At 41.0% G+C, this 27,438-nt stretch overlaps 1 protein-coding gene across 9 annotated transcripts in view; it reads left to right on the top strand.

Moving 5' to 3' along the window:
• The window catches only part of triob (trio Rho guanine nucleotide exchange factor b), a 137,955-nt gene that overhangs the window by 97,079 nt on the left and 13,438 nt on the right, over positions 1-27,438 (top strand). For 8 of the 9 annotated variants that reach the window (XM_036130620.1, XM_036130619.1, XM_036130623.1 and 5 more), the window contains 3 exons: positions 6,482-6,734; positions 18,937-19,223; positions 19,315-19,485. In XM_036130620.1, the coding sequence (XP_035986513.1) occupies positions 6,482-6,734; positions 18,937-19,223; positions 19,315-19,485 (711 nt within the window). Of the gene's footprint in view, positions 1-6,481; positions 6,735-18,936; positions 19,224-19,314; positions 19,486-26,791; positions 27,360-27,438 lie in introns of all 9 variants that reach the window. The other variant, XR_004929018.1, reaches the window with a different exon arrangement.

Genomic DNA, 27,438 nt, shown 5'->3' with positions numbered 1-27,438 from the left:
TTTTTTTTTTTTTTTTTTTTTTTTTTTTTTTTCAGTTAATCTGGAACGCATCGCTCTCTTCCAGACTCGGCTCCTACGGCGAGGATGCAATCAATTTGCGAACGGCTTTGAGAGTAAAGTGAAAGCGCTTTGCTCGCGATGCAGCGCCGATTTCCAGCTGACACCGACTTGCTGTCGGCGCATCGTTGGCATGGAGATGACAGCCCACGTTGCTCTGTTACATACATGGTCTTTGCGTTATCAAAATGCAGCGCATACAATACCATGCCAGCTGAGTATGGAAATGAGAATATAGTGAAAACAAAAAAAAACACAGGTGGGGGGGGGTAAAGATCTGACCATTGGTCATCTGTTGAGGACCACTGAACTCTACCTTCAAAGTCTCTTTCGTTCACTTATATTAAGGGCGGGTGGTGGAGTGGGCTTTTACTTGCTGCCATTTATTAATCTGAACACGCGCAGACATTTTCATAGACAATAATGAGTCATAATTCAAACTCATCAGCAACTAATAGCTCTCATCCAGTGAGTCAGACGTAATGTTTTCTGCAGCTACAGGTATGTTTCTGACGCCGATCTAAACCCGCTTGTGGCTGGCGTCATGTTTATGTGAGACTCACAGAATCGACGGGCAAAAGAGACAGGCAAGGAAACCGCCATATAAGGCCAAAGCTGCAAGAATAATGTCTCAGCTGAAGGACGACTAAACAACGAACAAGGCCGAGATGCTTGTTAATATGTTACGGTGCAAGCACTGAAGCAGCCATGGAAGCTGCTAAAATAGAAAGAGAGTGAAAGCTGTTCAGATTATAAACATGTTAAATGTTCTTATTCTCTGAGTCGTCCTTTTTTGAGTTTATTGATCATGAAATAGTGGCTCCAAAAAGATGTTATGGTTCTAACGGTTTGTAGGCAATTATCGCCACAACTAACGTCGCTCTGTGGCCGGTACACGCTTACACGATGCCGCGGGTCAACCGGCCGCTCTTCACTAAACAAAGCCCCTGCCTTTAGCCTTTCTTTGAGGAAAAATCTGATGTTCTGCATCTTTTGCGTATTATTTTAAAGAGAGCAGACGAGACGGAAGTGCCATCATGAGTTTTCCACGTGTAGCTTTGTCTGAACTGTCCGTGTGCTTCGCCGCAGGCATCGAGCATAGAGAACAAGCAGGACTGGATCAAGCACATCAGGGAAGTCATCCAGGAGCGAACGACCCTCCTGCGAGGAGCTCTGAAGGAGCCCATTCACATCCCCAAGGCCACTACTGCGAAACATAAAGGCAGACGGTAAGCGAAGCGGTTCGGATAAGTAAGTTAGTTTTGTCATCCTGACTGCTAGACACAGCAGTCGATTGCACACACAGACAATATACAACATGAGTAAAAGGTGCGTTTGAAAAGTATGTATACCCCTTGTGCTTTTAAATGTTTTACTTTTTAGGATTTTGCGTGAAGGACAAAGTATTGCATGATTTTGAATTGGAGTGAAAAGTGTTTATAGTTTTCAAGTTTTTACAAATAAAACTCTAAACAGCGTGGGGTGTGGTTGCATTCAGTCCCCTTAACTCTGATATCCCTAAATACAATCCTGGGCTACCAATTTCCTTTAGAAGTCACGTAATTGGTAAATAGGGTGCATGTGGATGTAATTGCAGTACAAATAAGTTTTTTTTTTGTTTGTTTGTTTTTTTCCTTGTCCTGGCAATGTAGCAATAACAATTGTTGACTCAATGCCAAAAAGAGCCCGACAGATTTTACTTTGACAAGTAAAATCCCCAGAGGTTTGTTACAGAATCATTATTGGGGGGGGGGGGGGGGGGGGGAGCAAATCGGCATCACAAAGAACAAGAAACACAGCAGATAGTTGTGGAGACACCAAAAACAACGTTAGGTTCGAAAATACCTGAATAATCTCAAACGTCACAATCCACCATCTGAAAATAAGACGTATGCCACTCTTAAATCTATGGAAAATAATCAGAAGCAGCATAGAGGCCCATAATAACTCTGAAGACAACTATTAGTTGTGCATCCCACTAGCAGGCCCTCTATAAAGAAAAAAAAAACCATGCGGAGATGAGAGAAGGTTTTTACAAGTCCAGTTTAAAACATGCAGAAGCAGCTGAACTTTTTAGACTCAGTGCAAAACCTTGGACATGAATCTGAACACACCACCTTCATGTTAGAACACGGTGGTGGTGGTGGCAGCATGATACTGTAGGAATTTTTCTTTGTCAGGGACTGGAACTGTGGTCTTCATGAAGTCTGATTGAACTTTAACTATTTCTGAAGAAGGTGCACAAATGTGCGTCTTCATTCGTACGCGGTGCAATGCAGAGGTGGTTTTACAGCTGAACAGAAACACATGGCACACGTTTAGGAGTTTTGCTTGTGAAAAGGTTCTTCACAACAGCCCTTCACAATAATGCACTACTTGGTGATTGTCATCTGACAAAACAATAAAACACATTGATGTTAGTGGCTATACTGTGATAACAAGTACAGAAGTTTGAGCTGTGAGAATATTTCACCAATATCTAGAAACTGTTTTTTTGTTGTTGTTTTTTTCAAAGTTATGGAAAACATTGTTATGTTTTATCTTCCTTAAGGGATGGAGAGGAGCTGGACAGCCAGGGAGATGCCAGCAGCCAACCGGATACCATCTCTATCGCCTCCCGGACCTCCCAGAACACACTGGACAGCGACAAGGTTGGAGCTCCCACACACACACACACACACACATTATTCTTTTACTTTATATCTACCAGGCAGTACCTAGGTTTGGCAGTCTGTAGACATTTCCAAGTCTCTACCTATATCACAAAGCCCACTGTTGTTTCTGGATGACAATAAGTAGCTGTTCTGTGATTGGTCAAGACCGGCGCTGTCACACATTTCCGCCAGAAACTGCAAACCGCCTGGATGTCGACAACTGTCCCGAAATCACTTCCTGTAAAAGTGTCGTATTGTGTCGAGAGGAAGAAACAGCCCATCTGACAGAACCCTATAAGTGTGTGTGTGTGTGTGTGTGTGTGTGTGTGTGTGTGTGTGTGTGCGTGTGCGCGCACGCTAGAGGGAGAAAATCCTAGCTCTCTTGGACCAGAAATGATCAGCTTCGGTTATAAGTGGCGATCACACCACAGAAGGCTTCTCCTCCTACGTTCAGCATGATCAATTGTAAAGCTAACACCCAGCACAGTCAGATAAAAAAAAAAAAAGAAAGAAAAAATCTTCCACTGCCTTCGTGTCGTATTAATTATAAACCTGAGCAGCGGACCGGGTCATTATTTTCACACTTGACTCGGATTTACCCGAGATTAGCCCTCGCCGGCCTGCTCTGCAATCAGGAGAAATGGGAAAATTACAATGTCGAGTTTCGCAGTTTAACTGTTAGCGCGGCGTTGATCTCAGCCCCGCAGCTGCTTTATGTAACACTGGACGGTTCTCGATGGGAGGCGAGCGAGCGGCGTCTCTGCTTGCGCATCTGCCTTCTCGAGTCAAAAACATCAATGCGGCTAATTAATTAAGAGCTTGTCCGCCCCTCACCTCGGAGCGTGCTCACATGCATATCGATCGGAGACACAGAGGAACACGTGCACATTTGAATGGGCATCTCATCCCCGCTTTTTCAATGCGTCTCTGTGCCCCTCTCTTTCCGCGGGGACTCGCATGAGACATTTCATTCAGGGGGCAGGGACAGTGGTGTGTTTGTGTTGCAGCGAGCTGAGGGCGCGCGTGCGCTCCTGTTCCGGTGTGCCTCTGCTGAAGTGACTGACTTGTGTGGCAGCAGCTTCAGCCTCCCACTCTCTCATCACAGAGGATGCTCGTCTCCTTGCCAGACAGGAGAGCACAGCGTTATCTCGTCACATTTATTGATCAAAAACTTCCCTTAAAAATTTGGGCCAATCGGTTTTTTTATATTTTTTGTATCCTCTACTTTTCTGGAGTCGTTTTTTTTTTTCTTTTTGTTTTTTTTGATGGCACGGGGCTTTAGCCAGGCCACTTTTTTTTGGAAGCAGTTATTAGAAGAAGGATGGATTTGAATTGCTCTGCTGCAGAGAGGAGATCTACGTGAGGAGATTTATTTATCAGTTCACTTCAGTTGTGGACAATTTCTCAGCTTGATTTGGAAGAGTTTCTAATAAATGTAACATATCTTCTAAACCGCAATTTTCAGGAAATGACCTCTGGGTAACCTCTCCTTTTACATAGATCTGCTTTTAAGTGGGATTTAGGAACGTTTTAGGAAGCTTTGCTGAAAAATCAGACCGCTCTCCAACACTCGGGTTGCCATTCTGTCCATCTTTCGCGATGAGGGAGTGGAAGACAATTGACAAACTTGAGGAGAAGATCTCAAATCCTGTTTCTCAGCTCCTCAGTTCTCTGGCACTGCCACATTATCAAAGGGTATGTTGCAAATAATGACCTGACACCTGTAGTATGTGAACTTGTTTTTAATTTACGCGGTGTATGGCTGGCATTACTTCCCTAATTAATAGAATTAGATAAAATATCTTTAACATGTGATGATGCACTATATATGTTTGGTATAAATATTCACTGCATTGATTTTTTATTTTATTTGCTCTGATAAATTCCAATCTTATGATAGTGTTTTATCACACTTTTAAACACTATGAGATATTACTTAAAGAATTGTTGCAGCAAATTCATTGTTGCATCTGCATGAAATTTCTGTGCCGGTTAATTACTCTTTTTTTCAGATTTGTTCATGTTTATATGTCATATAAAATGGTGAAATATGTATAAAATCTGAATTTGAAATATATATATTTTGTATGATTAAGCTTGGACTAAAACAACACTAGGTTGTCCTTTACTCTGATAATCAGTTTTATACCTGTGCACATCCAGTGTTTTAAGTCCTTCCTATTTTGTGTGTTGGTGCTAAATATTTACACTAATTTCCTGCAGTCATGCCAACAGCTAATAAAAAAATCAATTAATAAAAAAACAATTAATAAAAAATATGTTTAGGGGTGCGGTGATCAGAATTTTGAGGCAGCTTTCCAATCTGTGTTTTGTAAAGCTCGGTACTGATGTTAGCGGATTCAACGTAGGTTTCCCAGCCTTCCTGCTGAGAGCGGTCCTTAATTACATACATTAGCAGAAAGGCATCAATCTGTGTGAGAGAACTGTCAATGTAGAACAGGGTTGTAATAGTATTTTAAAACAAAGGCAATATGATGTCGAGAGTTGACATCTGAAACTTTTGGATTTTATATTGGAGATTACCGAGGTTAGCGCACCTTGGTCACAGGTTACTACCAGCTCCTCGTGTGTTTTCCTTGGGAGGATGTTAAGCCTTACCTTGACCTTTGGCTTTTCTAAGAGGTTGAATATATTTTTAAATCCTCAATGCTCTGACAAACTAAAAGCTAGTTTATGCTTGATGCATCCGTGAAGTTTGCGCGGCCATATATAATTATAGCTGCCACGCTCCTCCGCACCGCCAAAAGTTTCCACTCCGTGCACCTAGGAAAATTCCTAACTACTTGGACAGTCCAGTAAGGGAAAACATGGTGGATAAGGAAGAGCTCCTGCTGGCGGACATTCGTAAATAGACATTTTTATGATTCGGCCCATAAAGATCATTGGGATCAACAAATTGTTAGCAATTCTTGGAGAGAAATCACAGTCACTCTTGAAATAAAAGGACGAGGCTTTAAAATGTTGTAAACACATTTGTTTTCTACTTTACGTGTAGTGGGGTGTAGTACGCTCGGCAAAGGATCACAACACTGCCCTCTAGAGTCTAGGAGAATAGTGCTACTTCGGAGCATAGATGGTGCAGTCGTTGTGTCCGCACATCTCATTTCCACACGGCAAAGCGTCAAGCATAAACCAGCCTATAGACTGAAAATATAAAAAGGATCAAACAGTCCAAATTGACACCATCCACAGGGACAGATCATTTGACCATACTGTCTTATAGAGAAAAGATTCCTGGATCTATGTGTGCTCTGTCTTCTCATACCCCCAGTCGGTTGATGCAGATGGGCGTTCACACTGACCCTGGTTTTCCTGGAGATTTCATCCTGTTAAAAGGACATGTTCCTCTCCACTGTCGCTACATGCATTCTCGGTACGAGGGATTGCTGCAAAGCCATCGTCAGTGCAGAGCGTGTAGCTACCGTGGCTTTACGCTCTTTCAGGAGGAGTGAATGCTGCTTGGCAAGACTTGATGTAATCTGCTGGGTTTTCCTGGATAAGAAACTTTTTGACCAATCTGCTTTGATGACTCTTATTACTGTAAACTCCGAAGAGTGTTTTTATTGACGTGACCTGGTGGTACTTACGTATGACGCTTTCAGGGATTGACAAAATATCCAATTTCTTAGTTTCTGGCTGGTTGACGCATGCCATGGCCAATTAAGCACAAAATCAGTAGATTCTAGTTACCAGTTAGTTTCTCTGTGCATGAAAACTAAATAAGTGGTACTTTGTTGCTTTCATTGCAGCTCTCTGGTGGCTGTGAACTGACAGTGGTGATCCATGACTTTGTGGCCGGTAACGGTGGCAGCAATGGGGAGCTTACCGTGCGTCGAGGCCAGACTGTGGAGGTTCTGGAGCGACTCCATGACAAGCCAGACTGGTGTTTGGTCAGGACCACGGACCGCTCTCCTGCTCAGGAGGGAATCGTACCCTGCTCCATCCTCTGCATTGCTCACTCTCGGTCCTCCATGGAAATGGAAGGGCTGTTCAACCACAAAGGTAGGACCAGAGCATGTTCCTGAACTCTTTAACCTTCAGTGGATTTTAAGATATTTGAGCATACTGAGATGTATCTGACAAAGTAATTATCTTTAAGGGCACGTTTTCTTACATTTTGGCACCTTGCTGTGATTAAATGTGATAATCCACATCTCAACGTCTAGTTGAACAGGTGCACATCGCAGCCATGCACACATGGAGACAGGAAACCTAACAGAATGTATTCTTTATTTGCAGCCGTATCACAGTTGACCTGCAGAACCTCTGTTTCTTATTAAGTAGCTGCTTAGGGAATCACAAACATGTATTTCCAAGTGTTGCTATGCAACTACGAGGAACACGTCTGAAGCTCGGCTCTTATAATTATCTTTTAAAAGATTTCATGACTTCCTCTTACGTCCTCTCGGCGGCTACCTACCTTATTATTACCTTTGGAAGCCCTCTTCCTGGCTTCAGCATGAAACCGCATGCCTCTCCAGCATGACAAACAGCAAACATAGGGTGTGTTGTGAAATGCTGGCAGCCTCAATGTCAAAAAATGGATCAGTCATGATGATAAGCTGTTTTCGTGCATTTTGTGATTATTAAATGTGCTTTTTTTTGGGTGTGTTCTAGATCGTTTTGATGTAAGGGTCTAAACAGTTGAAATGTCTCACGTTTCTTCCGCTTGTTCCTCAGGGACAGCTCAGTTTCAGTTTTTTGTGGGTCAGTGCAATGATACCATGAAGTGCCATCTGCTGTTCTGCAGTGCTGTAAGTCGCTGAGACTAGAAAGCCCGGTTTAATCCCTACTTATGGTATTGTGGGTAAAATCTTTTTCTATTGGTCTTGTAGGTTTTGTTATGAGACTAAGTATAAGAAAGGTTTTCTGGTAAAGCTGCACCAATCAGAATTTTGAGGCTAATTTCAGTTTTAGTTTCAGTACCAATTTTAGAAGCTTTCTTATGGGGTAATTTCATGAATTTTCTGTCAGAAGCAGAGCCAACATTAAACTGTTTGTGTGAGAGAGCAGTCCCCGTAAAACAACTTTTTGGAAAAACATTATGACTATTTTAATGATTAGTATGTTCACCATCACTAAGGCATTCTCCATGTGCTTTTCCTCGAGAATATACCCTAACTTTGAGATTTTCAGAAAGCTGCACACATTTCTAAGTTCAACACAGAACATTTGTTGGACTTCATTCACCCTTCCTGTTATCCACTGAAAGTCTTGCTCTCACTCGCTCTACCCAAAGAAGGCTGGTTCTTTAGCCGATTTTCGCCCCCATCCTCCCCTTCCGAGAGGCGCGATAATCTTAAGATTATTATAAAATAACCTTAAGAGATATTCCTACCGTGTGTGGTGTGTTAAGAGCGATCGGGTCCGCTCGGTGGAACGTCGGGACCGCTCTGACCTCAAATCGAGGTTATTCAATATGTTGGATAGTCTTGCCTCGATATGCTAGCACGTGTGGTGTCCCTCGAGGACAAATGAGCATACAGTATGTTGAATGTGACATGTAGCCAGGCAGAGAGTGAGATGAGGGATTCCTGAGAGAAAAACAACAACTCTCCTCCATTTCATAGTGTAACAAGCCCCTCAGTCGCATTGTCTCCGCTTCTTTAATCTATGCCTTTTCTTTTTGTTATGTTATTTTCTCTGTTAAAATTAGTCCACAAAATATCTGCATTCTTCCTGGTCGTCTATCTTTGTTCTGTATACTCGCGTTCTGATCCTGAGAGGATTTGCAAGATTTCCCGTCTGACATCTGAATGATCTTCGGTGAGATGTGTTCGCGTGTGGCGTGTTGTGCTCGCCGTCCGACCGGACACCGCACACTGTACGAGCCAAACCTGTTTGATCTACGACTTTTTGTCGTTTGCTGTCTCAAGCGTTGAAAATTGGCCGACTATTTTAAAATCCTACCTTGTGAACCAGCCTTTAATGAAGCACAAAGAAGTTGTGACATTGACATGTCGTATAAATATATATTTCCCCTTTAAACGTCTCACATATCTCTGATACCTCAGGTTTTATTTATAGGACCTAGCTGATACTGAAAACGACGGATTTTGAATCTTTTTTTTCCGCCTACACAGTGTTATGACCTGGTAGGGCTTCTATAGGCACTGGCTTATTTCCTGGTGCATGTTTAGTTTCTGCTACTGCATACTTGATATTAGATATCAGGCTGTTTTCCTGTCAGCTGAATACTTTAAATCTTATGCAGAAAGCTGACGAAATTGAACAAAAGAAAATGACCACTGTGGAAGTTAGTCAAAGTTACAGACTCCTGCTTTGTCTTCTAGTTTTGCCTCTTAGTTTTTGGGATCTGGGAGAGTGGGTGAGAGCTGAACTGTTTGTTTCTATGGAGATAAGGCATAAAAAAATATTTGGCTTGCAGCCTCTTTATAGTCAGTACAAGAAAAGTCGGCGTTCGTGTTTAAATTACAAGACGCCTGCAGTCTCTGAGTGAGCCGCACGATTTACAACAAGAGTCCAGCGGAAAAATAGGGAAGAATTTCCCAACTGCCTATTGAGCACGTTCAACCCCAGCTGTTGCGTTCCTGTGTGCTGTCGTGTTTGTGATCCCCTGACGGCACCTTCACAGCCAGTTTGTGTTGTTCTTCATGTGGCCAGAGGGAGTAATGAAAGGGAGGCTCTCACTGCAGGGGTTGGTGTAGTAAAAAAAAAATGTTTCAGTGTAGGAGGTGGACAGAAATGAAGTAAACATCTTTGCAGTCTTTTTTTTTCCTTCCTGATTAGCCATGCTTTTTTTTTTCTTTTTTGCCTGAAAGTTGTGAGAAAGTCACTGTTCCGGAAATCAGACTGTTGTCCAGGAATCTTTGCTATTTAATCTTCTGTGTTGTTTTTTTTTTTTTTTTTTTTTTACAAAATTGAGATGTTCCCACCCAGAGGAATGAGTCTGCAAAGCAGTTGATGTTCTGCTCTTATAGTGGGATATTACTGTTTTTTTTTTTTTGTTTTTTTTTTTTTTTAGAAATAGCTGCTGGCAAACATGCATATTAGTTATATACTCACAGTTGTTAACATGGAAGTCTCTTATTGATCAAGGTTTTTGACTCTCAGTGCAGCTTAGATTGAATAAAAACAGGAGCATCCACAAAAAGGCAGCACCATTGATAACTGTGAATGAACATCAGCTTTTTTGCACATCTGCCCTCAGAGTCTGATTAGACCCCGGAAAGAGACCCATACTCCTTTTTTTTTTGTTTGTTAGAGTTGCACTGGGACATCTTTGTGCATCTCGCCTCCATTTTTGCTGGTGAGCCTTTTCCCTTGTTCGCTTCAGATGGATTTCATAACCGAGTCTATATTTACTCCAAGCATACTGCACAACTTGTATGCTTCCTAATGCCTGTAAAATATGCACCCACCCACACGAGCTGTGTGGGTGCTTCTACAAAGGGTAATACGGTAGATGAGCTGCATGTTTCCAGACGTCCCTTTGGAGCAGGAGATATCCTCACAGCAGCCCACTCACCAGGGAGGGTGGGAGGAAAAGGAGATACAAAGAAAGGGAGAGGAAAACATCCTACACTATAATGCAGCATTTGGCTTCTCCTTCCTCCTCGTGCCGGACTTCACACTTCCTCTCTGTGGAATATCAGCGACGTTTATTTAATTACGAGACCTTTTCCCAGCACTTCGGATTAGCGTAGGATTTTCTTTTTTTTTTTTTAAATAAATAAATCTTGTATGCATGGAGATGCTTTAACAGAATAAGTCGGGAATCCAGAGGCTTAATACTCGGCGGACATGGCCCGTGGGATCGAGTCCTTGGTGTCTTTGAGTCCGTTTTTCTCAATGGATTTGTCAGGGGAAGACCCCTCAGACAGCTGCAAGTTCTGGCTGCTAGATCTGGGTAGGTGTTTCCGTCACGCGTGACACACGAGGAAGAAGCGCGGTTTTTCTATGAGCCATGTAAATGTCAAGCTCGCTTATTTAAAGCTTTCCCTCTGTATTGCTCTCCGGAGTATACAAAGGCGATATTTAAATTCATGCTCGTTTTAATGAATAGAAGCTGAGTCTAATTAATTCTAAGTGCTTCTTGTTAAGCATAGGCTGTTGAAAAAAATCGGAGTCGGGATGTATTTTTCAAACGTGGCTGGATGGCATATCTCTTAACTTTAAAAGTTTTGCATGTTGGAAAGAAATACTTAATGCCTATGAAACGGCGAGTTTTTCTGCTCTTGTTAGTTGTATTCTTCTTTTGGAAATGTATGCCGAGTACTTTTAAAGTTCACCTGTGGATTAGGTTGCGGCATTATGGCGCTGAAAGTAATTTACATGATGCATCATTATGTGATGTGACTTTAAATCTGCTACAACCTCTATTACTAGATTACATTTTCTAAGCGTGGGTTTGTGTGTGTGTGTGTGTGTGTGTGTGTGTGTGTGTGTGCGCCTGCCAGGCAGGCTCTGCACAGATGGGCTGCGGATCTTTTCTGTAAAACCTCGGCAAAAAAAAAAAAAAAAAAAGAGGAAAATATAGGAGCAGAAAGAGAATGAGGCGTTCACGGCGCAGCTCTTTCTCAAGTGCTTGGCAGATGTCTAATGTACACGATGAAAGATAAACACAATCAATCTCATTAAACTAGCTCTGATTGGTACTGTGCTCCGTAAATACTGTCGTGGGAAGCCCTCCCTGGCTTTCTCCACATGTTTACAGGCAGGCATGTCAAGTCTCCAAAACGCTTTCCCACACGTCGTACCTCTGGCCCTGGAGGCAGGTCCTTAACCACGGGGCTTCCGTCCCTGTGTTTTTGCATCACTTCTCTTGGGGAAGATAAGACCACCCAAAAAAAAAATACTCTCCTTGTGAGACCTCTGGAATCCCAGGCATGCTTGTGTGGGGCTGCCCAGACTTTTCTAATCACTGCAGTTGTATGTTTTGAACCACACACACACACACACACACACACACACACACACACACACCCAGTACACTCCCATTCTTATTCTGAGTGACACAGATATACACACACATGCAAACATTGTAAATCCTCAAAGTTCTTTGCAAGGTCTTGCAAACAGTGCCTTGCAGAATGCACTGTTTCGTTCCCCTTGAACCTTTCTTCGCCTTACAGGCACAAAGCTCTGTTTATTTTGTTAGGATTTTATGTGATAAACCAGCATTAAGTCGTGCGTAATTAAAACACGTGGTGGGTGGAGGGAGGGGGACTTCCAGGACTGCCCTGTATTTACCTCCACCCGTTCCCTGTCCACAGCATGATGCTGCCACCACCATGCATTACTGGAGGGATTTTGTTAGTTTTCGACCACACATAGTGTTCCATATAAAGACCAAAATGTTCAATTTTGGTGTCAACGGACCAGAGCACCTCCACCAATGTTCCAAAAAAAAAAAGAAAAAGATGTTTGGCAAAGTCCAAACAGGGCTTCTGGCTTTCGTCTGGCTCTCCAGTTGCACATATTCGCCTCTCTGAGCTGTGGGTCTCTGCAGCTCTTCTAGAATTAACATGGGTCCCTTGGGTGCTTCTCTGATGAATGACCAAAGCCCTTGGGCAGTGAATTTAGGTATAGCTGCCATCCTCTATTCGGTTTGGGACGATGCTCTCCACAGCCCTCTGTGTGACGTTGACAGCTTGGGATACTGTTTTATGACCTAACCCTGCTTGAAACGTCTCCTCAACTTTATCCTTGACCTGTGTGGTGTGTGTCTTGGTCTTCATGGTGCTGTTTGTTCACTAATGCGCTCTGACAGACCTCTGGGGCCTTCAGAGAACAGCTGTGTTCATGCTGAGAGTAAACTATACACAGGCTGACTCTTTCTAATGATCAGGTACCTTCTCAAAGCAAATGTGATGCACTAGATTTTATTTTGTTCTGTTAGATTAAGGAGAACTGGATAGCGAGGTGCTTTTAACGTTTTTATCAGTACAACATTTTGAAAACCGCGTGTTCCACCTTACAGTCATGCACCACGTTTTGCTGGTCTGTCACAGGAACACAGCTCAATACATATCAATTTGTCTGTGAAAACGAGGTGTTGCATGAGTGAGCTGAGTGTTAGGCAGGCTTGATGATAGTTTTGATAAAGTTTTGATATCTGTTAATACAGCTTGCACAGTATGTGCGCTCCCATGTGTATGCACCCATGCATACACATCGTTCACCCTGCTACTGCTTAGTATATATATATATATATATATATATATATATATATATATATATATATATATATATATATATATATATATATATATATATATATATATATATATTGTATATATGGGTGGTGTTGTTGCGAAAGCTGTCCCATTCGTGTAATCTGTTCAAATGAGTTTGTTGATGAATTAACCAGGAGGGGAAGCGAACCAGACAAGGACAGCACTTCCCTAATGGAAAGAGGGAGATATTATTAGATTACTAAATTGTGGATTAGAACATTTTGTAAAGCAAGGGTGCCAAACTCCAGTCCTCTAGAGCTGCTATCCTGCAACGTTCAGAAGAATTCTGTCTCCAAAACACCTGAGTGAAATAAATGCCTCGTCACCAGGCTCCTGCAGAGCCAAATGACAGAATGCTGATGAGGGAATTCAGCCATTTGGTTCAGGTCTGCTGGAGGAGGGATGCACCTAAGCAGCTGAAATGACATTGCAACAAAGTTAGGCTGATCTGATCATGAGGAAAGCATTGAGGACCTCATCTCTCCAACAGATACCGAGTCTGGGAGCTGCTCCTCTGTGTCCAATACCCAAAGACTTTGGAACCACCTTCCTTTAGACCTTCACTCCACCACAGACCCAGGCCCCTTTAAATCCAAGCTAAAGACTCATTTTGGCATTTAGTGCCAAGTAGCATGGTGGCATTTTATCTATGATTCTTTTTTTCCCATTGTCTGTTTTTATGCTTGTATGTTTTGTATGTGCGCATTGTGATTTTACTGTTTGTCACTTTAGTTGGTTGATTTAAAGCGCCACATAAATCAATAAATCAAATCAGAAAATAAGTCATTTAAGGTCGCTTGCATGTCCTGTTAGGGTCCTTTTAGGATGTCTTCTGGGGAAGATTGTCTGAGCACGTCTCACTGGTGGGAGGATTTTGGAAAGACCTAACGTTTGCTGCGGAGATTAGATCTTTTGGCTGTCCTGGACACAGCTGGAAGAGGTCGTTTTGGACAGCGAGTTCATGGGGGGGGGGGGGGGTTGCCCCCAAATATGGATTGCCCTAACTGTCCTTGAGGTGTCTCCACAGTGAAAGAGACCATGCAGGACAAAGGGCTACCATTATGCCGTCAACGTGCGTCTGAAGAGTCATTCCTCTCAAAGGAGGAATGTGTCAAGGCTGCTGACCCCATCTTCTACCCTTTTTACATCCTTGTTAAAGCCCCCTCCTCACTCAGAGCACTAATAAATGGAAAAAAAATGCTTGTTTAGCAGGCGCTTGAACGTTTTAAAAGTGAAACACGCGGTACGAGTTATGGATTTCTACGCTCTTTTACTCTCTTGCAGTGAACAGCACCGTACTTAGAACTGAAGACTTTCTGATGTTTTTTTTTTGTAGTGCAACAAATAGCTTGAATTTAAACACAGTTATAGGTGCAGCACTCCATTCCTGCGTTCCTGTGCCTTCTTAACGTTCCCTTGCAATCGCTCTGCACAGTAACCCAGGTTAAATGTGGTTGCTAGCTGTGGGGTTGTACGTTCCCATGTGACCGCAGCATGTCTGCAGGAAACACGGTCTGTTTGTTCTACACGAGAGGTCTGACTGATGTATGCTCCTTCTGGTTTGTGCTCATGAAAAGCAAATGTTTGCTACTTAGGAACGCAACTGGATTTTCTAAAATAGAGCTAGTAGGTTATTGGTAACAAAGAAAAGAAAGGTTACAGTTTCAAAAACACCCTGAATTTCCACAATCATCCTGCCTGTCAAGTCCCATTAGTGGGATGCCAGAGAAAGTTTCAGTGTGGCAGAAGTTTTTTCTCAAGCTGCATGGATCATAGAGTAAAGCAGAATTCCCCCCATCCCAGCACCTTGCTGTGCACTGCTGGTCAGACGGCTGAAAGAGGGTTTTTGTTTATCCCTTTCTGTCACAAGCAGCATTTCTGTTAAGCAGCCGCCTACAGGTGTTACCAAACAAACTGACTCATTAACCAGCTAATTCTGCCTGTGTTGCTTTAATAAGAGTCTAATGGCAGCGAAACGTAAACAGAGCTGCAATACGTATGTTTACCAGAAGCTTTTTTCCCCCAAGTCCATGCATCATTTTTTTATTGTCAAAAGAATATGCTTGATCATTTCAGCAGCAGTAGCAATAATTATTGATTTTATGTTTTAAATGCAAAAGCCATTAGTGCATTTTAGAAATTTAGTTTTTATTGTCCCTGCATATACTGTGGAACTGTGGTATCTTAAGGTTAGAAAGATTGTCATATGATGAAATCCTTATACCCGATCATGCCTGCGTTGGACAAATACAGAAAAGGATAAAACAGATTGTGTTTTTTTAGCTTTTTAAACCCGTGTTGTTTAAGAAAAAATTCAAACATCCATTTTTCCATCCATTTGCCATAATATACACCCATATCCCTGTAGGGATGCAGGGAAAATAAAATATCAAAATACTTTTTTATCTTTTGAATTTAAGTGCTTTTAAGTTCTTTTGTTTCTTTCTTTGTCAACATTATACAATGTTGTTCACGTTACATACATCTTATATGACACTGACGTTCTACAACCATTTTAGCTTTTCTTTTAAAACAAAGAAAAAATTAAAACGTATTGTTAAAGCTTAGATTTTGCTGAACGACCCTTCATCGTTAGCAAAATCTTTTCTATCCTCAATTTATCCTGACAGTGTTAAGCAATAGCGATGTAGATGGAGGTGTGGGAGATTTTCAGAAGAGTAAAGTACAGCATTTAGCTAAAAGGGAACACAAAGCTAAAATCTCATTTTGCTAGGGAGACAGGTTAAGAGGGGTCATTGGGACTGAAAAAAAATGTCAATTAGAGGGTCACTTTGGATCTGGATTCCAAAGACCCCTGAAAGTACAGAAAGGTAAATACTCCAGAATTCATGCAACCTTGTACACTAGAAAAACATGTGACTTTGGTTGCCAGGTGAGGTTTGACATCTGTCAAACTGGCCTAGAACTGAAGGAAAGATTTGAAATAAAGTGGGACTTTGAAAAATGGACTGTTTCTTATTTCAATGATGTAACCTAGCAGATGGTGTACCAGAACATATTACCAGATGAGACGCTATAAGTGTTTCATAGATATTAGATGGAGGTGATTTCTGATTAGGCTTAAGACTCAGAAGGACATCCTATGGTGGGCTAGTTGAGGAAGTTGGAAGATTTGGTAATAGTAATAATTTCCTAATGGTGTCTAGTTTGAAAGTAGAAAGACAAGAGAGAATAATGAAGGTTAAATTTTGAAGACAGCTCAGAAGAACTAAGAAAACACTATCCCTGTCAAGGGTGTTTTTCATGGTATTAATGCTTCTTTCATGCCAAATCATAAAAGTGGCATCATTAGATGTACGAATTTAAAACTAAACCTAAATTTTGACCAAATCTTAAGTGTAGATAGTGCCATGGGATTTGAAGGAATGGAAGATCATTTAATAGGCAGTGATGAATAGATAAGAGAGGCGGGTGAAAAAGACACAGACATTTATTGAATTTCAAGTTTACAGCAGATCACACTAGGTGAATTTAGCCAGTAAGTCGGTTTATGAGTGTATGAAGACGACTAATATGTGAAAAAATTGGGTAAAGAAAGAACCACTGTTGGAGGTAAACCGTTGCAATAGAGAGCATCTTAGTCTAGGGGCCTTTCCACGCCACAAAAAAAGACAGACAGTTTTCCACTTCTCTTGAAAGCATGTTAAAGGTGCTAAAATTGTAACGGTCCAGGTCGATTCTACATAGGAGGACGGTCCAAAGTTCAGTTGAGGGCAACTTGTCTGCTATGCACAATCTGGTGGAGGATTGAGCTATTTTGCATCAGCCTGCAAGACACAGTAGAGAGTAGAAATCAATTGTTACTAACTAATCTGAATATGGTTTTCTGTGGCTTTGCAAAAGAGATGTAACTGCACACGTCAGAGGGTTTGTGATCATTAATAATCTGAGTATTTAATTTGCTCTAGCAGTTTAGTTATCTGGGGACACACAGCTATCCTAACAGGTGATCAAATTCAATAAGTGAAAAAGATGTCATTGCTGACAGTTTTCACATCTAGAATAATCCCGGACTGGACGAATAACATGCTGAAAGTAATTTTGTTTTGTTTTATTCCATGTTCTGACCACAAAGGAATAACTTACAGCCTCCCTCACAATAAACAGAAGGTACTGGAACCACTCTCTGGTTGTAGGCAGGAATATATCGTAGCTGCCCTAAAATGGAATAATATAACGCTGCATCAGTGTGCCTTCAAGCAAGACAAACAGGCCTTCTATATTTTATTGTCTTCCTTAAATAGATTGCTTGGGTGTAGAGCCCATTTTCCACTTCTCGGCGGTAAACTTTTTATCACGGACAGTGAAGTGTTTGTGTTTTTGGTTTTTCTGGGGGGAAAATAATTATTGAATGGAAATACAATAAAATATCAGCATATTGCTCAGTGATGACAAATGAATCTCAGTGATGACAAATCAATCACGTTATCCTGAGCTGTGGGTAAATCAAATCTACCGTCGGCAGTCGTAATTTCTAACCATAATGCATTTTTTTTTTTCACACCGGCTGATCCATCTCACAGGACATGCTTTTAATGGTTTCCTCACAATACCCTGAAGTGTTAGTGATTCTGCGAACAACATTGTTCCCCTCCGCTCGCATGTGCAGCGGTGAACACATGCTTCCAATAAGCGGAGGGCAGTAAAAGGCTTCCAGAGGCTGAAACACTGGCACGCATCGCTACACGCAGAGCGGTCGCGTTTTCTCAGGCTTTGTGAGAACGGGCAGAATCTCCAAACACCTGTCATTCATATGTGTTGCTCGAGTGAGTCACATGATCTAATGTTTAGCAGCTGCCTCTGTTTAAACCAAGAAACGGCTCTAAACGATGGCGATGCCAAAAGGCCGCCACACTTTGAGATCTACTGCATTTTTGCGTGGTTTCCATTAACACACGTGCCATCAATACGCACTTGACTTGTGTGAAACATTGAACAGATGTCTTTTCAAAATAAATGAAAGGGATTATTTTTTGAAGAAAAAAAAACAAATGGAGCGATCATAGACAGGTGAAATAGACAGAAGGACTTTACGCAGACAGCGTCTGAAGCATCCCTTCATCCTGTTTTATTTCCTCATCATTCTATCTCTCCTCGATGAAGAGTCTTCCTCCTACAGATTCCCCAAGGAGCGTCATCACTGTGTGGAGGTGGCTGCTTACTGAACAATAACCACACACAATGCATGAAATCTCACTCTTGTGTTGACCTTCTGTGTTCTCTGAAACTTGGTGACGTCAGCGACCTAAGTTTCCGTATACTGCAAGTGAAAGAGCTTCGCGAACGCCTGCCAACATTTCCGTATCCAACATATTCCGTCATAGAAAGTGAAACGTCAAAAGGTTTTGAGAGAGCACCTTAACCTCTTAAGGCCAGAACACCCCCGCCACCTAAAGCTCTTTTTTGTTCTGAATTTTTGCTCAAAAATGTATCTAATCACATGTTATTGTGCAATTACAATCTCCATTTAAATGATCTTGGTTTAAATTTAGATCATCTGTGGACACCAAATTTGTGATGTTTAACAAAGGGACGCTACAGCGAAGAACGTAGGGGGGGAACACCACTCTCAGAGATAAGGGCCGCTGGGCTTAAGAGGCTGTACTCTTTTCAGCCTTCCTGTTATCTGCCTAAAGTTTGGTTCTCTCTCAATCTTGCGCAGCTTGGAAGGAAGGACAGACTTTTCTTTACAGAAATACTTTGAATTTCTTTTAATCACCTGGCTGATCCTAGAATAACGTAGTTCATGTTGAGTCTCTTTCACTTAGTAACATGTTGTGGTCAGAGTCACATGGTAGCGCTAGCTGTTAGCTGGTTAGAAAAGGATTGGATGTTGTGAGCTGGTCACAGATCAAAGACTGTAAAATTGGAAACTGTCCACTTTCGAACACCAGACAGTTGCCCTTTGCATTGCTAGTGTTATCAGTTGAAATAATTCCCCATCTGACCCTGTTTTTAATCTCTCCCCCCCCCTTCACATTCAGACACGTTGTCTGTATCCAGTAACGACGCCTTGCAGCCTGGGTCCAGTCACACCTTCGGACCCCACAGCTCACCTGGCCCGAAACGTCCCGGGAACACCTTAAGAAAGTGGCTTACCAGCCCAGTGCGAAGGCTGAGCTCCGGGAAAGCCGACGGGCACGTGAAGAAACTCGCCAACAAGCATAAGAAGAACCGCGACGGCACGAGGAAGAACATGGACGCAATACCGGGCTCGCAGAAGGACTCTGACGATAGCGCCGCCACGCCCCAGGACGAGACCCTGGAGGAGGTAAGAGCAGATGCTGCGACACTGTTGCCAGACCTCGCAGAATGCAGGGACTCCTTTGGATTGACAGTCACTGTTGATGCTTTCTCTCTAGCGGATGCGTAATGAAGGGCTGAGCAGTGGCACCTTGTCCAAGTCTTCCTCATCGGGCATGCAGAGCTGTGGCGAGGAGGAAGGAGAAGAGGGGGCCGACGCTGTCCCTCTACCGCCCCCTATGGCAATCCAGCAGCATAGCTTACTGCAGCCTGACTCCCAGGATGATAAGGTGGGTTATCTAGTTTGACATGTTAATTTACCCTTTTTAGGACGACATGGTGACAGATAAAAGAACAAAAAAGGCATTTTTTTTAATATGTTTTCTCACTTCGATTTCATTGGGCATCACTTTTTTTTAATCATACTGCAGAATGATGACTCATGAATGCTAATGTATTTTTTTTTTTTTCTTGATGAGGAAGACACCGAGATGAATAATTGCTGCAAAGTACTGTGCTGTGAAAAAGTATCGGTTCCCTTTACAGAGTTCTTCTGTTTTTGCTTTTTAATCACACTTAAGTGTTTCAAATACTATCCAAACCTACCTGGCTCTGTGTCAAAAGGTAAAAAGGCGTAAAATTTGCGAATTAACTGTAATCAAGCAGATGCTTTTGAGACAGGTAATTTCTTTTTTTTTTAGAACTTTTTTATTCAGATTTTCCAGTGCAGGTCACATCACATACATCTTACAAATAATACATTTTACAGGTTACATGTACAAACTCACATGTTATGTTCATAAAATGTTTTGTTTGTCTGAGGTCTTAAAGAGGCAAGTAATAATTGTACAATCAGGGTGAAGAACACGAGGAGGAGTCTCCTATTTATTAATCATAGTTTCCATCAATTGTGATTCGAAATGAATGTTTGAATTAGGGACCATTTTTCTAGGAAGATATCACTTTTCATCTGAAGTTTTGCCGTAATATGTTCCATATGGTAAACCTCCCTCACTCTATTCTTCCATTGGGAAATTGTTGGGGGCTGAGGCTTCAGCCATGAGACAGTGATCATTTTCTTTGCGAGGACAAGTAAAATCTTTAAGATATAAATCTTACTGTGATCTTGGATTTTATTCTGGAAAATACCCAGTATTATTAAAGATGGCTCTAGAGGAATTGTAATGCCTAGACATTTATTAATTTCCCTTTGTATTCCTTTCCAATAGTTTAATAGTTTTGGACAGTCCCAAAATATATGGGTGAAATCTCCAATTAGTCCACAACCCCTCCAACATTTGTCCGAGGTGTGGTTAAATCTGGATGTGAGAAGAGGAGTCCTGAAAAATCTCACTTTGATTTTCCATTCAAATTCTCTTAGCATTGGGCTATTTAATATTTTATGACCCTCTCGGAACATTTTCTCCCAGTCTTCATCATTGATTATGACATTCATTTCTAGCTCCCATTTCCCTTTAATATCTTTTGTGTCAGTTATTCCTTCCTCTTGCAATATTTTGTAAATATGGGATATGAATTTGGTGGTTATATTTCCTTTTATTACAGAGAGAAAAAAATTCTCTATGTTTGAGGGGGGTATTTGTAGGTTTTCCCATTCCCTATGTTTCTGCAGGTAGTGTCTCATTTGTAGATATTTAAAAAAATCATGGGTTGGGAGATTGTATTTTTGTTGAAGTTGTTGAAAGGACATTAGGTTTCCATTTTCAAACATTTGATCTATTAGAATCAATCCTTTTTCAACCCAGTTATGTAATCCAGATGTAGGAAGAAATTCAGAATTATGGTCGAGCCGTATAACTCTACATAAGGAGTTGGGTAAATTTAGTATCTTTTTGATCTTTGCCCATGTTACTAGAGTAAACTTAACCCATTCATTATTAATTTTATTCTTTGTCCATGTGTTTTGGTTAACAAATGGGACAGTATCAAGAAGTATATCTTGGGAGTCACCTTGTTCCATCTTGTACCAAATTGTATCTTCGTCTTGGCGTATCCATGTTATTATTGATCTAATTTGTGCGGCCCAGTAGTATTTTTTAAGGTTTGGTACGTTTAGTCCCCCATGTTCTTTAGGACACATAAGAGTTTTCAATCTAATTCTGGGGCGTTTATTTTGCCAGATAAATTTCGAAAGCCATTTATTCAGAATATTAAATATGGACATGGGTACTTTTATAGGTAAGGTTTGAAAAAGAAAGAGGAGTCTTGGAAGGATGTTCATTCTGATGGTTTCAATCCTCCCTACGAGTGAGAGGGGTAGAATGTTCCATCTCATAAGGTCTGTCTTGATCTCATCCATTAGTTTTCCATAATTAGCTTTAAAAAGTTGTGAAGTTTGAGGAGTTATGAAGATTCCTAAGTATCTGAATCCCTGTTTTGATATTTTAGGTTTGAATCTATCTGTTAATTTTGTGGGTAAATGGCCGTGTAACACCATCACTTCAGATTTGGATTGATTGATTTGGTAACCTGAAAGTCTACCATATTCTTCAATAGTCTCCATAAGTGAGGGAATAGACTTCACCGGATCACTTATGTAGGTCAAAATATCGTCGGCAAAAAGTGAAATCTTGTGTTCCGTATTATTTTTATCTCTAATACCTTTAATATATTTGTTCATTCTAATCGCTGCTGCCAGAGGTTCGATGTTTAATGCAAAGAGTAGGGGACTAAGACAATCTCCTTGGCGAACCCCTCTTTCAAGCATAAAGAAGTCAGAGCAAAATCCATTAACTCTAACACGTGATTTAGGGTTCGTGTATATTATTTTAATCCATTCCACGAAACGTGGATGGAAGCCCATAGTTAACAAGGTGTTATATAAAAATTGCCAGTTAACTGTATCAAATGCTTTTTGTGCATCAAAACTAATTAGCATGGATTCTTGGTTGGTTTCTTTGGCTTGTGTTATAATATTCAGGATTCAGGGTTCTCCTTATGTTATTAATACTTTGTCGATTTGGAATGAAACCCGTCTGGTCTGGGTGAATTAGTTTTTTAATATATTTCTGTATCCTTTTACCTAGAATACTGGTTAGTAGTTTTAGATCTGTGCATAACAGGCTAATTGGTCTGTATCCCTCACAAATTGTTGCGTCTTTCCCTTCCTTATGAATAACTGAGATGATGGCCTCAGACCAGGAGTTTGAGATTTCACCCTTGTTAAGTGCATAGTTAAAAATTTTAGTTAGTGTTGGCGATAAGATGTTTTTGAAGCACTTATAGAATTCCCCCGGGAGTCCATCAGTCCCTGGAGATTTATTATTTTTCAAATTGTTAATTGCCTCCTGTACTTCTGTTTCTCTTATATCTGAGATCATTTCAGCCGCTTCCTCATCGGACAGAGTAGGTAGTCTTAACTTAGCAAGAAACATAGCAGTTTGATTTTTTACTTCGTTGTTGATTTGGTTTGGTTCCTGGTATAAGTTTTTATAAAAGGATGCAAAAGCGTTGGCAATTTCTATCGGACGAAATAGAGTTGTTTTAAGTGAGGGATCTGTTATTTTGTGTATTATTCTGTCCGATTGTGTTTTTCGAAGCTGGAAAGATAACAGTCGACTGGCTCTATTTCCCATCTCATAGAATCTTTGTTTGGAGAACCTCAGTGCTCCCTCTGCTTTGTATGTAAGAACTTCATCAAGCTTTTTTCTAGTCTCTTTTAGTTCTGTTAGAGTGTCATCTCCTCCTCTATGCTTATGCTCAATTTCTAGTTGTTTTATTTTATTTTCAAGTCTTGTTTGTTCTTCCATGCGTTGTTTCTTAAGTCTAGAAGATATCTGTATCATTTTTCCTCTTAATACTGCCTTGGCTCCACTCCACATCATAGGTGGTGTTACTGATCCATTATCGTTTATCTCTAAATATTCAAGCAAATGTTGTCTCAGTTCCTGAATCACTGATGTGTTGGTGAGTAGTGATACATTTAACCTCCAGTATCTAAAGGGAATGTCCTTACTTAAGTTTAGTTGTAAGGTAACTGGAGCATGGTCACTCAGAGTAATTGGTTCAATACTACAGTCAATTACTTTATAAAAATATTTTTGAGGTATGCAAAAGAAGTCTATCCTTGAATAGCTATTATGAACTTTCGAAAAGAAAGTAAAATCCTTTTTGCTCGGGTTTTTAAATCTCCATGGATCCCCCAGTCCCAGTTCAGTTACCATATTATTAAGTATTTTTGTTTTTCTGCTCTGACTCCCCATCTCTACTGGTGTCCTATCCATTTTGCCATCATGTACTGCGTTAAAGTCTCCTCCAACTATTACTATGCCTTTAGCATTCTCTGCAATTATATTAGCTATTTCTTTAAAGAAGGATTCATCACATTCGTTAGGAGCGTAAAGATTCAAAATAGATATCTCCTCCTCCCACATCCGACCAATCACAAAGACATATCTCCCCATTTTATCCTGTATAACTTTTTCTGTGGAAAAGGCCAATGATTTGTTAAATAAAATAGTGACTCCTCTCTTATTTCCATATGATGCACTATATATTTGATTTGCCCAGTCCCGTCTTAATTTTTTATGTTCTAATTCGTTTAAGTGGGTTTCCTGTAGTAGGGCAATGGAGCAGTGCATCTTTTTTAGTTGATTAAGGATTTTTTTCCTCTTTATTGGGTGATTTAATCCGTGGACATTATATGTTACGATTGTTAGTTTTTCCATATGTACCTTTTAATTATGAATACCTTTTCTATATTGCTGATCCTGTAAGTATCAATATTAATGTAAAATATGTATTTTACACGATGTGATTGCACATTTGCTAAATTGGTCAAGGTAAAGTTTACAAACATTAGAACATACTTGAACTTTAAAGTGAACAGGCTTCCAAACACTGAGCTAAGTAACAATACGGCCTTAAAACTGGTCTCCATGGCGACGAAGGGGGTGTGACAGAATCCCTTCGCCTGAACACGCCGTGTAATAGCAGTCTGACAACAAGAGTCTGTTCCCGGACTTGCCTTTCCAAAAACAAGTATACATAAAATAAAATAGAAAAAATAAATCATCCTACCGTTCCTGTGGTGAGGAAATTCCCTGGTATACAGAATTGTTTCATATTTTACTAAACTAGCCTTCTTTCAAGTCGTTTTATCCCAAATATGATACTTTGAGATCAATTTTAGTTGTCCATATATTACTCCCAAATCCTTGGTTTAATTATTACCTTGCAAAATCGCCCGCATGTCCGTTATGCTCAGCATAGTTTCTCCTGCTTTTCCGGGCACCGTGGTCCAGGATTCGCCCAGCAGTTCCTCTCGGTATCTCTCACGCTCATCTATCTTGACATGGATTCCCATCTTCTCCAGTGTTGAGGTTGCTCTTGCAAGTGTTGCAAAGGTCTTCACACCGGAGTCCAGGTGGATTTTCAGTTGAGCCGGGAAAGGTGACACTGCTTTCACATTTTTGTCTTTAAGTTGCTTAATAACTTCTCGGACCTGTTTGCGTTTCTTCTGTACGTTCGCCGTGTAATCTTGGTCGAAGTATATCCTTTGGCCGTGGTAGGTAACATCACGTCTACTCCATGCCGTCTGTATTACTTTTTCTTTCACTCTGTAGTTAGAAAACCTGACGATGATTGACCGAGGGGGAGCGGAGTCTTTGGGCTTCACATTTAGCGACCGGTGGGCCCTCTCTATATTCAGATTCATGTCCTGCGGTAGTTTGAGTGAGGTGCGCATCAAGTCAGTCACGAAGGAAATCATGTCGTTCTTTTCTTCTCCTTCAGGTATCCCGTATATGCGTAGATTGTTGCGCCTGGATCTTGACTCGAGGTCTTCACATTTAGCTGAGAGATTAGCTTCTCTCTGTAGCATGTAGCGCAGCACGCGGTCATGGCGGAGCAGCTGGTCCTCAGCGTCGCTCACTCTTTGGTTGATGTCGGTAATTTGCTGCTCCAGTTTCGTCGTTCGTTCAAGCACGTCTTTCAATGATGATTCCACCCTTGACAGAGTAGCTTTAGTATCGTGTGAAGCATCCGTGTGTTCCTTTCTCAGTTGTATTAGCTCTGCAAGTACAGTCTCCATATTGTCTTTCTGTTCGCTCACGACCGTCGTAGTTTCTGGAAGTTGGCAGGTTTCTTTCCGCGAAGTCGTTTTACTTTTCTTATCAGCTTCTTTTCTGAGAGTAGTCATTTTTGTAATTCGTCGAATTGTTATAAATTATATGTTATATCGCCAAATAAGCTAGTTTTAAGGGATTTTCCTCAGAGTAGGGCAATCAGGCTGCTTCTCCTTTCATGGCGTCACCGGAAGTCCTGAGACAGGTAATTTCAATTTTACTAGTTATACCCAGACCTGATTACTGCCCCACCTGTAACATCAGGTATTCACTTAAATAGATCCTGTCTGACAACATGAAGTAGGTTAAGAGAACTGAAAATATAGCACATCACGGCCAATGAGAAGAAATTCAGAAGCAGATGAGAAACCACAGTTGTTCACATTTAGCGTATTTTTCGGACTATAAGTCGCTCCGGAATATGAGTCAAAAAAACGTGTCATAAAGAGGAAAGAAAGATGTACGTCTCACCGGACTATAAGTCTCATTTATTTAGAAATTTAGTCCATAACTAAAAAGTGACATTTAATCTGGTAAGGCAACCCATTCAATTCTGCAACTGCATCCACAACAGGCTGAACAACATGCCTGAATGGGGTAATTTAGCATAACAATCCAGCAACTCCATCCGGCAACGTTCTTGACAGCACATTTCAGTGTAACGGGTCGTTACACTGAAAGTTGTCGAAATAACTCGGAAATTTGACCGTGAGCATAACGATGCTACATGCTAAGCTAACAGTACGACACGGATGTTTGAGAGCGACAGTAAATGCAGACTGAAACAGTGAAACAACACTGCGTTCAGTCTTTGTTGTTCATAAGTTAATGTTTGAATTCACTGTTAAGTAGTACATGAGCATCATATAGTTTTCACAAGCCTAGAGAGCCCCCTTGCGGCTATAGACGGTAATATTTACTCAGTGTTTCATGCTGGTCAGTATGGATTGCCATTTAACAATGTTATTTTTGATATAAACGTTGCACCTAACCATAAGTCGCATGGTCAGCCAAATATGTGACTTATAGTCTGAAAAAAAAGGTTTTTCTTCCTCTTATTGTCCAAAAACATGAGTATTAGGTTAATTGGTCTCTCTAAATTGCCCCCACCCCAATCACCCTGCTCTGAGATGGATGGATGGATGGATGGATGGATGGATGGATGGATGGATGGATGGATGGATGGATGGATGGATGGATGGATGGATGGATGGAAAAGTTCAAAAACAAAAGAAATCTGTAAGGGGTAAATACCTTTTCAAAGCACTGTATATCTCAAGCTGTATAATAAATGTTCCTCTTAAAATTATCCATGTTTCCTGAAACATGCAGATCATCATACTTTAAACAAACTCTTTTAGGGAGTATTTAGTAGAATTGTTACACATTCCATCATCTTAGAACCAACAAAAACACAACTGAACCTTAATTTTGCACTAATAACCTTTTTTTTTCTCTTTTGTTTTTCCTCTCATTTTTTTTCTAATGGTTGCATGTTTTGCTCCTTCAGCATTACGTCGATTTCTGTTCTGCCTCTCTCCTGTCCCAGTTTCCACATCTCTCCATGTAATTACACCTAATAGTCTCTGTCTCCTTCTTTATTTGGCTACCTTTATTTTTTTCCGTCCTCCTTCTAAATGTCTCTCCTTTGGAATGCAACTGTTTTATTGTTGCTAATAGAAAAAAATACTCCATTTAATTGTGTCTGCAGAAGTAAGGTATTACTAAGAGCAAATGATCATGTCCAATGGATGTTTTGTTAATCATCACCTTTTTCTTTTTTTCTCTAAGCCGGGCTTAGAGAAAAGCAGAGACAAACTGTCCAATGGAGTATTAAGCAACACTGCTTGCTATAAATGAGTTGTCTGACCAATCAAGGCATGTGCACTTAATTAAGAGCACTCTGCTGCCCTAAAGTTGCCCCTTGACCTATACCCGCCTAATGATCCTATTTTCCCCGAGACCAGCCTGAGATTGGCTCCAGCTTTGCCTTTAAGCAGTCGTGTTATTAGGGAAAAATCACACGCAACCAGTTCTTTTGTGGACATGAGGGATGTCGAGGTCCAAACCCAAGAACGGTGAGCCTGATCACAGCGTTCAAAACTGATGACCATCTGCATGCAAAATTAATAGATGGCAATTTTCCTTTATGAAGTG

The sequence above is a fragment of the Fundulus heteroclitus genome, chromosome 3, assembly GCF_011125445.2.
Source record: "Fundulus heteroclitus isolate FHET01 chromosome 3, MU-UCD_Fhet_4.1, whole genome shotgun sequence".
Classification (NCBI taxonomy): Eukaryota; Metazoa; Chordata; class Actinopteri; order Cyprinodontiformes; family Fundulidae; genus Fundulus; species Fundulus heteroclitus.
The sequence above is the reverse complement of the archived record's forward strand: the minus strand, read 5'-3'. Positions and strand labels throughout refer to the sequence as shown.